This window comes from Spodoptera frugiperda, chromosome 6, assembly GCF_023101765.2.
Source record: "Spodoptera frugiperda isolate SF20-4 chromosome 6, AGI-APGP_CSIRO_Sfru_2.0, whole genome shotgun sequence".
NCBI classification, from domain to species: Eukaryota; Metazoa; Arthropoda; class Insecta; order Lepidoptera; family Noctuidae; genus Spodoptera; species Spodoptera frugiperda.
In genome coordinates this window covers 12,102,723-12,119,209 of record NC_064217.1, presented here as the reverse complement: position 1 = coordinate 12,119,209, position 16,487 = coordinate 12,102,723, and the positions used below count along the sequence as shown (strand labels likewise).

Here is a 16,487-nt window from a genome sequence, read left to right as displayed (position 1 = left end):
GATTTTAAATAAATCAATTTCGATTCTTCATAAGTATATTAGAAAGAAACAAACATGTTGTTATTGAACAAATTAAAGTGTTTCCTATTAGGTTTTTCTTATATACCTTAACTTAAAATTTAAAAAAATAATTGTCATATGAGTGTGTGACCGTCTGTCATAGTACGGGAAAATAAACAAGCGGCGTTTTCGTTTTGGCATAAACAGTAAAGTGCTTTTGATTCTTGTGTTGTTTCATTATTTAATGTTTTTAAATGTTATAATTTGATATGAAGTAATACAAAAATGGAGTGTACTCAAAGATTAGAGTGTACTCAAGAATTAAACCATACACAAAGGGAGAGAACATGTCCAGAACAGGTAAGTTTGTTGCCTTAAAAATGGTTCTGATTATCTAGTCTCATAGAATTTATACACAAATTCCGACTTTTCCCATGGAGGACCTAATGGTCCATTCCTAAAGACATATTTCTTCTATTCTAATTGTTCTTTAATCATAAGATTTTACTGTTGTTCGTGTTCAAAAGATATTTATGAAATTGCCGCGCAATTCATTAAGTTTTGTTTACTTACAGATTGGATATCTGGGTATATGTGGAGCGAAACATCCAGTTTTAAAGGGCCCAAACAAAATAGGAAGAGACCCCCAAACATGCAATATAATTTTGAATTTGAATGTAAGTATCATGAATGAAGAAAAAGTTGTTTGAAGTAATAGGTTACTTTCATGTTATTTTAAAAAAATATCAAGTTTACTTTTATTAACATACTCTGGTGAAGCAGTGGAATATCCATAGTAAAGTTATGGCAAATATTTATGAGGTGTTTTAGTTCTATTAAAACATCAATATTTTACAACACAACACCTCTCTTTTACTTCTGAAGTCCTATCTTCTATAAAGAACTCTTTACAAACTAAATTAAATACATATTTTATTAACTCTAGAACTCAAATTCAAATAATGTCTGAAAAGTGACTAAAATAAATACCTATCTAATATCCATAAAAATAATTACTAATAACTTACCTAATTGGTAATTAAAATTTCAAATATTTTATTGCAAAACTTATCATATACTTTGACAATAAAATATTTTAGACCCTTATCCATCTTTGTTCCAAATGAGCCATGCACTTATCAACTTATATCAATGTATTATACAATCTCAACCCAATTCTTTTAGTGACCTAGTCCGGCCATAACAAATGTGCAAACTGTCGTAAATAAATTTTATCAGATATCTTGCATACACTTATGCAATTTGTGTGGCATTATCACATTTCTTTGTCAGGTGACTGTTTGCATGTTCATATTGGCCCAAATATAACAATTTGATTTGGGATGAGGTGGTTAATATGGGATAGACAGATAGATAAATCCTTTATTGTACACCATAAAAATAGACCACTATACATAATTACATGTTTTAAGAGAATGCAACATTGGGTGGCCTTATCGCTTAGAATGATCTGTTCCAGGCAACCTTAGGATGGATAATACCTGAAAGAAGTAAAATACAATTGTAATTATTTTCTTTTCCTTTTCAGTCAATTTCAAGACAACATGCTGTGATAAATGTACTAAATAGTAAAGAGTTTATGCTTATGGACTTAGATTCAGCTAACAAAACGAAATTGTTAAATGTGAGTATTTTTTTTCTGACTTGTCTCTTAACAAGGTTTCTTTTAATTTATTTTTTCGCGATGAAATGTGTGTACAGAAGAATTCACAATACCTTGTGTGTGCAAATAACTATAGTTAACAACTAAATATGTTTTACTACAAATCCACCCAATCTTTTAATGTATCACAACCAGTTTGAAGCTACACAAAGGCTTATAAGTTCGGGTAAGCTTCACTTAAGTATGCCATAAAATAGTCTATGGCAAATTATAATAATTATATTGTACTTTTCAGAAAACATTACAACCATACATACCTAACCGGATAAAAGATGGGGATACGGTTCAGTTCGGAGATATATTCGGTGTGTTCAGGCTGTTGGAAGAAGACAATGAGCTGCCGATGACTCAGGCTATAGATATTCCGGAGACTCCAGTCACCTTCAAACATGTTACGAAGCTCAATAACGCTCCAACCACCTTGATACCAGAGTCACCTGATGTCAGCGACAGGGTGAGTACTGAGTAATAGGATGCAGGATATTCACGAAATTTGCATTTTGTGGCCCTTTCCTTCTAACCTTCATAGTTTTTTTTTTACTGCCGTACTGTATGTAGCCAGTGTTAAAGTTTTTTATACCTAATGCGCTCTAACAAGGTGCGGCTGACAGATGCCAGTATGACGTTGACGTCTCTCTTTAGGGATGGACATTAGAAAAATCTTTTTTTATCGCTATCGATACTCGCAGCATACATTTAATTCTCTTGAATTTTTTTATTAAATGTGTGTGTTATTTAGTTGTGCAGTCTAACTACGTGTATATACTTGTCAAAATAAATATTTTATGACCGAGCCCTGAGGTGTTTCAGAGTTACAGTTTTACAGAACCGTGAAGAAAACAAGGATATATTAGTTTGTATATGTTGGAATAGTACCACCACGCATTATCAATGGCGCCGGAAATGTCTAGAAAAATGCCTACTACATATTTCTGCTCAGATAATGTCACTGTGGTTTGGGCAGAGAGAGCCGCGTCTACAGTGGATTTACCCACATAATTAAAGGTTTTTTAAGAATGATAATTGAACGACGCACGATTTTCGTTTTTTATTCTAAAAAAAACATCGACTACCTATCCATCGTAGCCGTACATCCCATCACTAAACACGACTATGGCTTTACGTTATACGCATAACACTTTACTTTATTTTTCATTTCATTAGATTTTAATTGAATACTAGAACATTCCGGTTGGTTTTAATTTAATTAACTACGCATCCGAATGATTTAACATAATACGAATGTGATACAGCTAAAATATTAAGGCATAATTTTTAAATCGCAGCAACTTTCAAGAGTGATACGAAACGTTACTGAATCTGTCAGCCGCACCTTGTTAGAGCGCATTAGGTATAGGTTCATAAATCTTATTTATGAACACTGATAGTTTTAACTTTTCTTGTTTTTCAAGTTCTTTGCATAGTAAAACAGAAAACATATCTTATTGCCATCTATGAGAATCAAATATGTATGAAGCCTTTAATATAATAGAAAATTATAATATTTTTTCCAGGATGACTCCTTTGTAACACCATCACAGCCAATAAGTATGAAATCGAGGCTATCAAACTCTTTTATGAAAACAAATAGGACTCTAACACTAGCAGGGACGTCTCGAACATCACCAAATAAGTCAACTTCAATAGGTTCTGTTCACAATCCTAACACTAGTCTCAATGAATCTTTCATATCTCTTAAAACTGGAAATGTATCTGATAATATTTATGGAGCAGACACACAAGTGCCTAATCTTGTTACTAATGAAAGTACAGATTCAATATTTACTGCTGGCACGCAAATTCCCCCTGGGATAGCCATGTCACCTAGTGTGCATACAATGGACACACAAGAACCTACAATGAATTATTTGCATACGATGGACACCCAAATGCCCACAACAGAGAACTTGCCACAAGTACGCAAAATTGATGACCAGCATGAAATGCAGATAAATATTTTTGCAGCCAACAAAGAGAATAACAAAGATATATTTAATGGTGAAACCCAACCGTTTGGTATTGTGGATGATCCAATAGAGAATGAGAACAAAAATAAAAGTAATGTACCAAGTACATCCAAGTGCTCAACTGAAGGAGACAAAAAGGATACACTAAATACTTCGGAAGAAGTGCTCTTTGATGACATTGACGGCGAATGCTTCGAAGAAGACTTTCATTCTCAGAACATACTGCAGGGTGATATTCCATTAATAGGAGACGAAGACACGTCGAGAGCCAAAGACAGTCCGATTCTATGTAATGGAGAAAAGAAACGACCTTCTGACGATTTGACAGATTGTGAAGATATAGACATGTTACCAACACAGAAAGTGCCAGAACTACCCAAACAAGGCAATAATAAGGAACCAAAGGTACAAGACATAAATGTACCAACATGTTCAAAAAGGGCAGTCCGTATTAAATCTGATAGTTCGACAGACTGCGAAGATGTAGAAATAGCACCAACACAAATAGTACCTGAACTACCTGCTGTTAAAGATGCTAAAAGTAAATCTGACATAACAGAAAAGCCATCGAAAAGAGTGAATAGAATCAAATCTGACAGTTCGACAGACTGTGAAGATATTGATATAGCTCCTACGCAAATAATACCTGAATTACCTGCTGTTAAAGATTCTAAAATGAAAGCTGACAAAATAACGAACGTACCATCAAAAAGAGTGAACAGAATCAAATCTGACAGTTCGACAGACTGTGAAGACATAGATTTAATGGCTACCCAAAAGATTCCCGAAATAAAACCTGCTGAAGACGATGACGCCACCGATTGTGAAGATGACGTCATAGTCGTGAATCCAAAGGAACCTCCTCCAATACCACTCATTGATGATGACACACAAATCGCTACACAAATAATTCCGGTAGATAATAATAAAAAAGAGAAAATACCCTTTGAAGACATGGCCACACAGGTTATAAGTGTTGATGAAGGAGCATCTGGTTCTAAAAACGTATCTTTTGAAGATCAACCAACACAAGTAATAGATGAGGCAGTACCTAGTAACAAAGAGTCTCTTAAAAAACCTGTAAATGTAATTGAAAGTCCTTTTAAAATACCCTTCCAGTCTCCTATAAGGATAAAAAGTAAAGATATACCTAAAGTAGATATTAAAGATAAAATTGAGAAAAATAATCCAATCGAAGTGGACCCTAATTATTATAACGATACACAAGATATTTTTGATGATTTGTGCACACAAAGAGATGTACCAGACGTCCAGCCTGTTGCAGATGATGACGTCGTCCCATGCTCCGTAGAAGACTATAAAGTAAAAGACAAATTCGCAGGTATTGAAAGAGACTTAAGTCCTTTCAAAAACAAAAGTGATGAGACTACTGAAATTGCTACATTGGAAAAAGTACCTAGCGGTGACTTATCTGATGTAGATTCTACTCCGAAAAAGGCAAAACCTTTCGTTTTTACAGACAGTGATTTACCCAGTAGCCAAGAAATAAAAAAGTGTTTGGTTTCTCACACGAGGTCATTCGGTACAGAAGAATCGTCCAGCGATTCCGAAACTGAAAACAATATAGATGAACCATTTAATCCATTTCAAAATTTAAAAAAGAAAAGTAAAGCAGCTGTTGTTGTTGATCTGACTAAACGATTGGACGTTGATAAATTACCAGAAAGAGTAATAACTCGCCAAAGGAAACCCGCCTTAAATACTGAAAGCATAAGTGCAAAAATTCTAAAACCAACTTACTTAACTGAGCAGGAAGACCACATCGATCAAGAAATTATCACTGAAAATATAAAACGTCTTAAAACATACGAACAGACGAAAAATAACAAACATTCTAAGAAAGATGAAAGTGTTAAAGAAGGAAAGAAAGAAAACGTATCTCAGAAGACAACAGATAAAGTGAGCGAACCGAAAGATAAGCTTAAAGTAAAAATTGAAAAGCCAAAGAAAAAGGAAACAAAGCAAAAAAGCAAGGAACAATCCGAAACGTCTCGAGCGAATCATGAATCTCACAATAATCAGGTTCAAGAAAAAAGTTTAGATACCGCAACTGCCACCAGACCTACCACCAGGAGTACTAGATCTAAGAAAAAAGATACTGAACGCGAAACCACTGAAACTAAATCATCTACCGACAAAACAACAGTGAAAGACAATAAGAGGAAGCGAACGAACAAAAAGCAAGAGAAAGAAAGATCAGCGTCTCCTGAAATGATCACAACAAGTACTAAAAGATCAAGGACGCCAAAATCCAGGTCGAAGTCACCTGAAGTGGAAGTTAGGAGGAGTACAAGGCAGAGAAAACCAAAGACGAAGTTCGAGGAAAGTGAAGTGAAAGCACCGAAGTCTATATTGAAGAACACTTCGCATGAGCAGAGCACGGTGTACAATATCTCGTCGTCTAGTACTGAGTCGCCGCGCAGTCTGAAGCGGTCCATGTTGGACTGCAGTGACGCGCCCAGCTCCAAGCGCACCAGGGCGCAGGCCAACTCCTCGAGTACCAGCAGCATCAGCAACGCCTCGTTGCGCGCGACACCGGCGAGAATCATGAAGACTCACCATGTACTTTTCACGGCATTCCCCAGCGCTGATGTTAAGCAAAAGTTGGAGAAGTTAGGTAAGATTGTTTTGATTTTTTGAGATATCTGTTACAGTGATTGCAAAAAGCTGTGTTTACTACTACTAGTAGAGACATCACACAGCTGTGTTTACTACTAGTAGAGTAGTACTTAAAAAATACATCTACATCCTTTTAGGCTAGTTTCCTACTAGTCAAATTTAGTACATTTTTCGAAACGACACGCACGATATTTTCTATGAATTTTGTATAAAATAGTGCTATACTGTGCTATAGATTTTTACGCCAAATAGCAGACTTATTTCTAGAAAATTCGAAAACTAAGTAGGTCATCAAATGTATGAATTAAACTGTGATTATTATTGAATATTTTATTGTATTGTTAAATTGACATAATTTATTTTTGACTGAGGAAAATACCCAATTGTTTGCACATTCTGTTTCCCTCCCAAACTAATCTTAAGAGAAGTAAGCAACTCTGTCATTCATGCCCCTTTTTAATGCCAAAAGCTACATAATATAATACAAATCCTTCTCTATCCTCCACTCCAGGAGCAGCAATAGTAACAGACGTGATGGCGTGCACCGTGGTGTTGACGATGCAAATAAAGCGCACGTTCAAACTGCTGTGTGCCGTGGGGCTGGGTCGGCCCATCGTGGGGCCCGGTTGGGTGCAAGCCTGTTCCGACACACGTATGATTGTTGGTGAGGAACCTTTACACTTGTATTGTTATCTCTAAATACGGTTCTGTTTTGTGCAGTATATTCTTTTTAATTGCAGGTTTATAATGATATATAGAATTTATAATGATTACTAAACATTGGAAGAAGATTCTTTCAATGTTGAACCAATTTTATTGTTACTAAAATGTCAACTGCACGGGTGATGCGGTGGTTGGGCGACCGGTTACCGCGCAACGTGTAGCGGGTTCGATTCCCGCACGGAGCAACTCTTTGTGTAATCCACAAATTGTTGTTTCGGTTCTAGGTGTGATGTGTATGTGCACTTGTATGTTTGTAAACGCACCCACGATACAGGAGATAATCCTAATAATGGGCAACGTTTTTTGAAATAAAACTGAAATAAATTAGTTTTGCTTAAAGTAATTAACAAAATCGCCCTACACTTTATGTAAAGAGTTTGTTTTTAATAAGGATGATGATGCATGTGTTAACATATCTTCCACTTGCAGACCCTTGGCTGTACTTGGTGAAGGACGATGCTGCTGAGAAGAGGTTCCAGTTCAGCTTGCAGAAGACTCTGAGCAGCAGTAGGAACTTCTTGAAAGGGTACAATGTATCCTCCACACCCAATGTGCAGCCCAACGCATCTGAGATGAAATGTAAGTTAAATTAACTTTACTTTGATGTAAATAACTCCTAGCATTATCTGTTTTACACTGTATCTGATAAAATACGTTTTTGACACTAGCCTTTCTTAGACACGAATCCATTGATGGAGTTCCAACCATGTATGGAGTATGGTTGTCAATGCCAACCCCTCCATCTCCCGTTTAGAATAAATTAGCTTTTTGTCTGTTAACTTCTAATCATTGCCAGTTGGCATTGGTAGATTTCATGATATAGGCTTCATAAAATCAACTGAAATTGGTTACCCCTAACTTCGAACTGAGAGGAAGGAGCTTAAGATCAACAAAATGTTATATATGGTATGTAAATAAGCGTTTTTCGTTTTTAAACCAAGTATAAATTCTATTCCAGTGATAGTGGAGTGTTCAGGCGGTACCTGGAAGGAGGGTGGACCAAACTGGGTGTGTGTCTCCTGTACCAAGGACAAGGAGCTCTGGCCAGCCCTGAGGCGACGGGGCGCCGTGGTGGTCTCCACGGAGTTCATCCTCGGGGGAGTGTTGAGGCAGAAACTCGATATCGCCAGTAATACCTTCAACTAGGTACATAATACACCTGGGCGCCTAACTAACAATGCATTTCATAGGATATTTTGATGCCTTTTTTTTAAATAAAGGGCCGTTCAAATATTACGTAAGCAGATTTATTACAATTATTTAATCCAAGCTTCCCCCTTGTCAGCAAGAGTAAGCAAAGCTCTTACTCTTACCTCTCCCCCCATGCAGTGAGTAAACAGTTTTCAATTAAAAATATTTTTTATATCTCCTATACGGTTCTAAAGCGAGTACTTAAACATTTAGGTTTCTCCGAAAATGATTGTCAATCACAAATAAAAGTTGCCAATCGTGTAAAAAGTTAATATCTACCGATGACGTAATATCTCTAGTGATTACGTAATACTTGAACGGTCCCTAAGAAGCAATAATAACTACTCTAAGTGATCTGGGGGTGTCAAAAGTCTCATACAATGTGTGATGTGCTCGATAAATTGTTGTTATGGGTGGGTGACATATAAATATAGAGAGACTCCACTCTCATCGCATACTTCCCAGTAAAAGGCATCAAGCCTTTTTTTTTAGTGGAACCTATGCAGCTATAATCCTCTCCTTTTTGTTCTTTCTAATATGATATTGGAAATGATGCAAGCTAATTAGAAATGTTTATAATAATTATACAGACAGGCTCTGAAATCTGATGTTTCTTTTTTTAATGTAAATAAAACTATTTTGACATTTCATATTTGTGTTTTTTAAGAAATAATATGCAAAAAGTACAAATCTCGTGTTTGTCTAAACCTAATCGGTAGAGATTTACCTAGTAATAACAGAACTGTGGGCCTTATGTCGTAGCAGTAAAGTCGATATTTGTTGTTTAAAATGGACATGTAAAAATTGCATGTTTTCAGTTGTTATTTGAAATTATTCGAGCCTTTGTTTTGTTTATTTTTGTGTAGCGTTCAAGGACTATGAAGCTTGTTGCTAGGCAACCATTAGAGGTAAGTTGTTTTGTTTAAAATGTACAGTTAGATTGTAGCATATAATATAGTCTTTGCCATGCGATTATTTTCTTAAATGTGCAAGAGATTGCTACACAAGGTATAATTTAGAATAGTGGCCAAACGTCGACCTATCACATACTATTATATTAGGTGTTCTAAAAGTATGTGCCACGGCTTTAATGGGAGGTAGTTATAAAAAGTTGACTTAATTTGATTAAGGTGAACGACTAATTCATTGTCATACAATTATTTCATATGTATTTAATATAATATTATTACTTTTGTTTATATGTAAAAATTAACCGGCGGAAAATTAGATCCGCCTCACCGTATTATTGGCCATACAAAGAAAACTGTGTCATGAAATAATGAGCTTAGCTCATAGAGGGCGCTAGTGTAGTTTTGTGTCGACCAAAGGTACTTTGAATACAAAAATTGTTGAACTAATCCAGACAGAATCAGTAGCATTATCTGATTAGTCTTAAAATATAACCAAAACCTTCATTTATTTTTAATTTGATTTTAACAATGTTTACCGCCGTACTTAGAGTCATTTAATGGTTACTTAACCCAGTCCTTAGCAATTGTTTTCGTAACAATATCGGTACTAAGTATTAGTTTAAGTAACCATTAAATGTGTGGCAGTTAATTCATTTAATTGTTTATTATGCTTTTATAATTCCATTGTAAAATTGTCGTGATTTAATAGTTTTAAATTCTTTTTTCATTTTAAGGGTGATACTTGAATATGAATGAGGAATGCGTGATAATTATTGTATGATATTGATAATTTTGATAGTTGTAATCATAGTTTACGCATTTGTAATGTTATTATATGATTGTTGTCTATTATTGTATAATATAGTCTTCATTTTTATATTTCTGTCTTTTTGTTATTGGAACACCTTTGATACGCGTACCCCTGATGTTGTTTGGTTAATCTTGGATTGTTAAAACTGAACCTGTCAGCTAGTGTGAAATTTTTTCACTGTGTAGTCAGGTACACATATTCAATGTAGATAATTCTCGCTTTTCGCCTAACGTTAAGAGTCCCATTGGAATAGAGGATGAGTTTATGGAAGTTCCATGTTATTGTTGAAAGTTGTAGTTAAACCGAAATGCCCAATAATGGTTCTCCCGATATATTCAAGGAAATTAACGTTCCTCTTTTTAAATGACTGGCAACTTTGGACGGACTCCCTTTTCCCATAAAACTAATAATTACATTTAAGAGATATCAGTAGGCGTAATTCTCATAAATCCTACATTATTTATGTTCAAAATAAAGACTTGTTTTAGAAAATGTACGGAAAAGTGGCGCACGCGCCGATAAAAAGTCAAAACTGAAACGTCAAAAGAAAATGACATCGAAGTCACTGGATGACAGTGACACCGATTGACAGCAGTATGATTATTAACTTTGACAGTTACCTATGTATAATCGGTTTGAATTTTGAATACAATAAAATAGAATAGAATAAAATATTCAATTAATCAAATAATAAAATAAATATATAGGTATTATAATAAATATTATTTTGAATGTAAATAGTTTAAAAACAATAATGGAATTAAATGAAAGAAGGGAGTGTGTTCAAGAATTACCAAATACTAATCGGGAACAGGTGAGTACTATTCATATTATAATGTTGTATTCCTTTTTTATTCAATTTGTGCAGAAAATTCTATATGTACTGTAAATGGAGTCATTTCGCCTAATTTATTTCAAATTCTTGAAATGTGCAGATGATCTTAAAATTATATTAATAAGAATTAAGCCATTTGACATTTCGTATGTGGGTAGGTAAATAAAAAATATATTCTCTTATTTAGCAAATATTTTAAGAGGCCTATTATTGAAGACCGTAGTAAATAAATCTAAAGTAAATATACCTTTAAAATCTTTACCTACATCTAAGATGAACATGAAACTATTTAAAAGAAATATTTTTTTAAATACCCTCTCTCTGTTTACTTACAGATTGGATACCTCGGTATATATGGGCAGAAACATCCATTGTTTATAGGTCATAACAAAATAGGAAGGGACCCACAAACATGCCATATAGTTTTAAAATCTCATGTAAGTACATCAGGATTAAATTCAAGAGATTTGTTATATTACAATAATAATATTTTTCTTCATTATCGTACATAACAATTTTAATCTGTGAAATAACAGTCTTCTCTAGTTCTATATTTAAATCATTGTTGACTACAAAAATATTTGGCTATAAAAATATTGTTCCTTAAAAGCAGGCTAACAGATAGTGGTCAGATATCTACCAAACTATTAAAAATGACCATAAACCCATCAACTTCTGCCAAATAAAAACTTGATGTAATATTAATTTATTGTGCATTCTTTCTTTTGCCTGAAAAAATAATTGTTAGTACAAATATTAATAAAAAAAATCATTTATTCTTTCTCTATGAACTTGACATACTCTAGATATACTTGATAAAATAATACATGGTTTTAAATTCAGTTTGTGGGGAAACTGAAACCTAAATTAGGCTGGGCCCTGTATCTCAAGGTCTCCAGGTCCCCCTCATAGTTAAATAACATTAAATAAACTTCATGTAATATTAATCTGGTCAAAAATGTAGCTTATTAATAATTTGATAATGTTCCTTTTCAGTGGATTGCGAAACAACATGCTTTGATAAATATAATAAACAAAAAAGAGTTAATGGTTATGGATTTAGATTCTATAGGAAGAACAAAATTGTTTGGTGTAAGTACATATTTATTTTTGACTATACATATACCTGGCTTTTACTAATTTAGTAGTCACAAATCATTGTCTGGACAGATGTCCATTAGTGAAGAAGGGCTCACAGCCTCTGTATCTTATCAATATTCCAAGCTTGGTTTAGTTTTGTCACTGAAAAACTAAGGGAAAATATTCCCCTCTTCCCCCATGGGCTCACCCAGTGAGGGGTGTCAGACTTACTGATTACTTAGTCGTGGTCCTTATGTTTATTGGCATGTGAGTTGTGTTTGTGGTGTTTAGATGCAGTTATAGGATGTATCTGGGTAGGCATATCCTCAATTTTTTTATGAAGTTACATTATGTCTGAATAAGTTGAACCTACATCTGCTACATATGGCAGAAATATCCTCACTTGCTTTCACTAGTGATTTTACTAAAACTATCAGCCTTAGAAACAAGGCAGCTCGCCGTGACAGTATGTTTTGTATATTTTAGAGGGACTTATCACCATACATACCTTACCGGATAAACAACGGAGATGTAGTGGAGTTTGGAAATTTGTTTGGGGTAGTAACCGTGTTGGAAGACGACAAAGTGGAACCAACCGTCTCTGGTATATCGGTCACTTCTAATGATGTCTCGAACCTTAATGAAGCCCCAACCGCTTTAACACATGACCTTCATTCAAAGCCATTGGATGTGACCAACAAGGTAAGTTCCTTGAGTTTCAGACTCAATCGTCTTTTAAAATATTAATAATACACTTAGTTAATATGGGAAATGGGTGTACATTGTATAGCGGTATCACGTGCCGTAATGTCCTCTGCTAACCCTTTCGGGGAAAAAGGCGTAACGTTAATATGGGATATAAGTTATAGTTCAAACAAGTAATGAGACTTTAAAATATTTTCCAGGCTTCCTCTGTAACACCAGCACAAGGAAAAAATAAAAAAACGCCTGCAAAAAGAAGAAAAACTTTACCAATTGCAGGGAGACGTAGTACATCGACAACTTCACTCACTGCTGCTGACACCCCTAGTACTAGCGCCTACGAATCATCCGTACCGAGTAAAATTGGGAATGATAGCAATGTTAATTGTGAAGACGACGTACTACGACAGATATTAGAGCATTTGCCTCAAGTACGCAAAATTGATGAGCAGCATGAAATGGAGATAAGTATTTATGCAGCCAACAAAGAGAATAACAAAGATATATTTAATGCTGAAAGCCAACCATTCGGTATTCTTAATGATCCTATAGAGAGTGAGAACAAAAATAAAAATAATGTTACCAATACCGGTTGCTCAGCTGATGAAGACAACAGGCAAAAGCTAAACACTCCAGGAGAAGAAGTGCTCGTCGATGACATTGACGGCGAAAGCAAAAAACAAGGTGATATTCCATTATTAGTACAAGCAATAAATTTAACAAAACCAAAAGAGAAAAGGCAGCTTAACATGAAAATGAAAAGAATGCGTTATTCCCGCAGAAACAAAACCTGTACCGGTGGAGCCGAAGACCTTGGTCACCCCGGAGAAGGCGTCTTCGTTCAGCATCCACCTGTGCAAGGACCAGTGCTCCCATTGCAAGACCAGGTTTCATATCTTCGACAAACCGCGTCATATAGCTCAGATCAAGAAACTCGAAACACAGAAGAAAGTTTTGGATAGTAAGTTCTTGTACATATTTCGCTTTCACTGATTTAGTATGTAATGGAAGTCTGATAGTTCAGCTTCTGGGCCTATAACATTTATTTATTGAGATCGGATCACCTGATGGTAAGCAATTGCCGCCGCCTATGGACACTCGAAACAAGTGCATTGCCGGCCTTTTGGGAGTTAGGAATTTAAGGGCTTTTCGGGGATTGGGAAGATGGGTAATTGGGCCTCCAATTAGGTACCCATGGCTTGATTCGATTAGAGGACGAACCTTATCGTTATCGTCACTGAGTAGTAAATTGACCTTTTAAGATTTTTATTATAATTGTATAAAACCCCATACTTCAGATGAGAAGACGCTGACTATAGACAGTTGCTTATGTGATGCGTGCTATCGGTGCGTGATGCAGCGCAACAACCGCCTGTCTCGCCGCAAGCGGGTGGTTAGCAAACACCCCAATATTTTAACGCGCAAGTAAGTAATTCCATAGCTCTAATGCATGCTTGCTAAGTAACAATATTTCCCCGAATAATATAAATTCCTTACCCAGCAAATCAAACCACTTTTGTAATATAATTTTGGTCATTTTGGCAGGTTTCCCAAAAAATACAACATAAAAGTACGACGGCAACTAAAAAATGACACAAAACTGGTACAAAATGACGAACTGAAAATGGAACCTGGACAAAAATCTACTGCACCAGACAAGATAGACGATGAGTCTTCTGCAAAGCCCAACGAGAACACCCTTGAAGAAATCATAGTTATAGAAAGCAGTGACGATGAAAAACAGCCACAGTTGAACCAGAACGAAACACTAGTTAACAATGCTTTATCAAGTGATCCTAACCATCAAACTAATAGTTCTGAGACTGGTATACAAGTAGAACCACAAAATGAACTAAAACAACAGAATGGCCCCATACAATTTCCCCCTGACCTAAGTGTGAAAAAGATATTGAAAGAAGTAAGGAAAGGAAAACGTAGTATTCAAGATCCAGACAAAACACTAGAGGAGTGTACTAGGAAGGTGGATCCTGAACCAAATCCCCCACAAAACGACAGCCTCAATAAAGATTTTGAGGAAGATATAGCAAAGATAAATATTGTTAAGAAAATCCCACTGAATGAAGAATGTACCATAGAATCCACATCTAACAAGAAACTAGCTGATATAATTCTATTAAAAAGCATGTTGTCGGTTAAAAACGACGAGAAAGAAGAGAATAACGAAAATATAGCAAAAGAACGTATCACTATACTAAAGAATATTTCCCTGAATAAAGAATGTACTATAGAAATCATACCCAAAAAGAAACTACACACTACTGATATGGATATATCAAAAACCAAAAATGAAATATCTGAGAACACCACCCAAGTTTCGTCAGAGAATATTGGAAACGCGAAAGAGTCTAATCCTGTGCAAAGTGATAATCAAGAGAGTAGCAATAGAGTGACGGAAGATGTTCCAGTAGTAGACAATGTATCACGTGAAGAATCTTCTATAGATACTACACCTAGAATGAAACCAGCTGACATAATTCTATCGAAAGGCAAATGGCTGATTAAAAAGGACCTGAATGAGATGTTAAAGAAGAAAAAGAGGTCTAAAGTGAGATTGTATAGGGGCATACGTTCTGTTATTAGAATAGGTGATAATAACGAGGGTACAGTGAACCTCCAATGACACCTAATGTAATATTCCAATGTAATATTCCACAGAATGACGGATCAGTTGTAGAAGCCATACCCGACAAGACACCACCTAATATAAACTTATCAGAAAACAAGGTACAAGTTGATAAGAACGAAGCTGAAACGTCAAATAATGAAAATAAGTTAAATTCTGAGGACTCTTTAAAGACTTTGGAGATGAATCCCTCGATTACCGTTCGCCAAATAATTCCAGGTGAAAGCGAGATGAACTTGCAGTGTAACATAGAGTTTGACAATGTGAAGGAAGTGACTTCTCAAGGTTGGGAGAAGTGCGATTCCACGATCCAGTTCGACGAAGAAACCAAGAAGGCTTGGTGCGAACTCCAGCGGCCGTACGGGAACCTTTCCTCGTTCTTACGTCACCTCGTCCGGTTAGAGAAGTACTTTCGACAAGGGGACTTGATAATATCACCTCGCAATGCCCCAAATGGGCCTATACAGTGATTCTATTAAAAGCAGAGAGCTATTAACTTTACCTAACTAAAGTATATTTTATCTCAAAGCTTTAATAATAAATTTTAAGTAATAATAATATGAATGTAGTGACAGATATTAATAATTATAATGAGAACATAGTGGACCTATTATACTGTGAATTATAAATTTTAAGCTAAAATAATATTATTATGAATGTAGTGACCGATACTATTATATACTGAGAAAATAGTGTATTATACTGAGAATTATATTAGGTGTATATTAGTGATGTAACGAAATTCCCATTCGAATTCACGATTTTTTCCACATTTTTGACAGGTAAAGGTAAATTCAAAGAGGAATGGTGTTAATTTCTTTCATATTATTTATTATAAAACCTTATTTTCTGATCGAACTGTCTTACAATCATAATACTGTAATTTTTGGTGATTATTTGGTAATGTGAATAATCTTAACCTGTTATTACAACTTACCACATTAAGAAACATGTGAATATTTTAATCTTACTAAAACATTTTTTATTTTCTTATACTTTTATCAGTCTTTGAACTTAAAATAAACTTTCGTTTTCAAACTAAAGTATAAACTTGATACACTTAATACCTACCTACTTTACTATTCTCGGAAGACGGAACACATTTTGGCGGTTTCCTCGGGTACAGATCCCATCGTCAAATAGTTCTCATATTGGTTTAAAGAAAAATATTTTAAGTTTTTAGGAGACTATTTTTACTTTTTTGAGAAAAACACACAACTTTCAAGGTTTTAGACATTCGTTACATCACTAGTGTATATAGTATACTTACTGAGAAAATGGTGCTTTTTATAAAAATAT

At 35.0% G+C, this 16,487-nt stretch overlaps 2 protein-coding genes across 2 annotated transcripts; both read left to right on the top strand.

Annotated features, from left to right (window-relative positions):
• The first annotated feature begins 160 nt into the window (after positions 1-160).
• LOC118267629 (titin homolog) lies at positions 161-8,295 on the top strand. The gene is made up of 8 exons (XM_050694126.1): positions 161-360; positions 576-677; positions 1,550-1,645; positions 1,920-2,138; positions 3,199-6,289; positions 6,803-6,955; positions 7,444-7,593; positions 7,973-8,295. Exons 1-8 carry the CDS (start codon positions 286-288, stop codon positions 8,158-8,160), a joined length of 4,074 nt encoding a protein of 1,357 aa, XP_050550083.1. The 5' UTR covers positions 161-285; the 3' UTR covers positions 8,161-8,295.
• A 2,229-nt stretch (positions 8,296-10,524) lies between these two features.
• Positions 10,525-16,382, top strand: LOC118267632 (uncharacterized). Its single transcript, XM_050694511.1, has 8 exons — positions 10,525-10,741; positions 11,098-11,199; positions 11,759-11,854; positions 12,329-12,544; positions 12,748-13,228; positions 13,326-13,505; positions 13,843-13,969; positions 14,090-16,382. Exons 1-8 carry the CDS (start codon positions 10,682-10,684, stop codon positions 15,183-15,185), a joined length of 2,358 nt encoding a protein of 785 aa, XP_050550468.1. The 5' UTR covers positions 10,525-10,681; the 3' UTR covers positions 15,186-16,382.
• Positions 16,383-16,487: the final 105 nt, after the last annotated feature.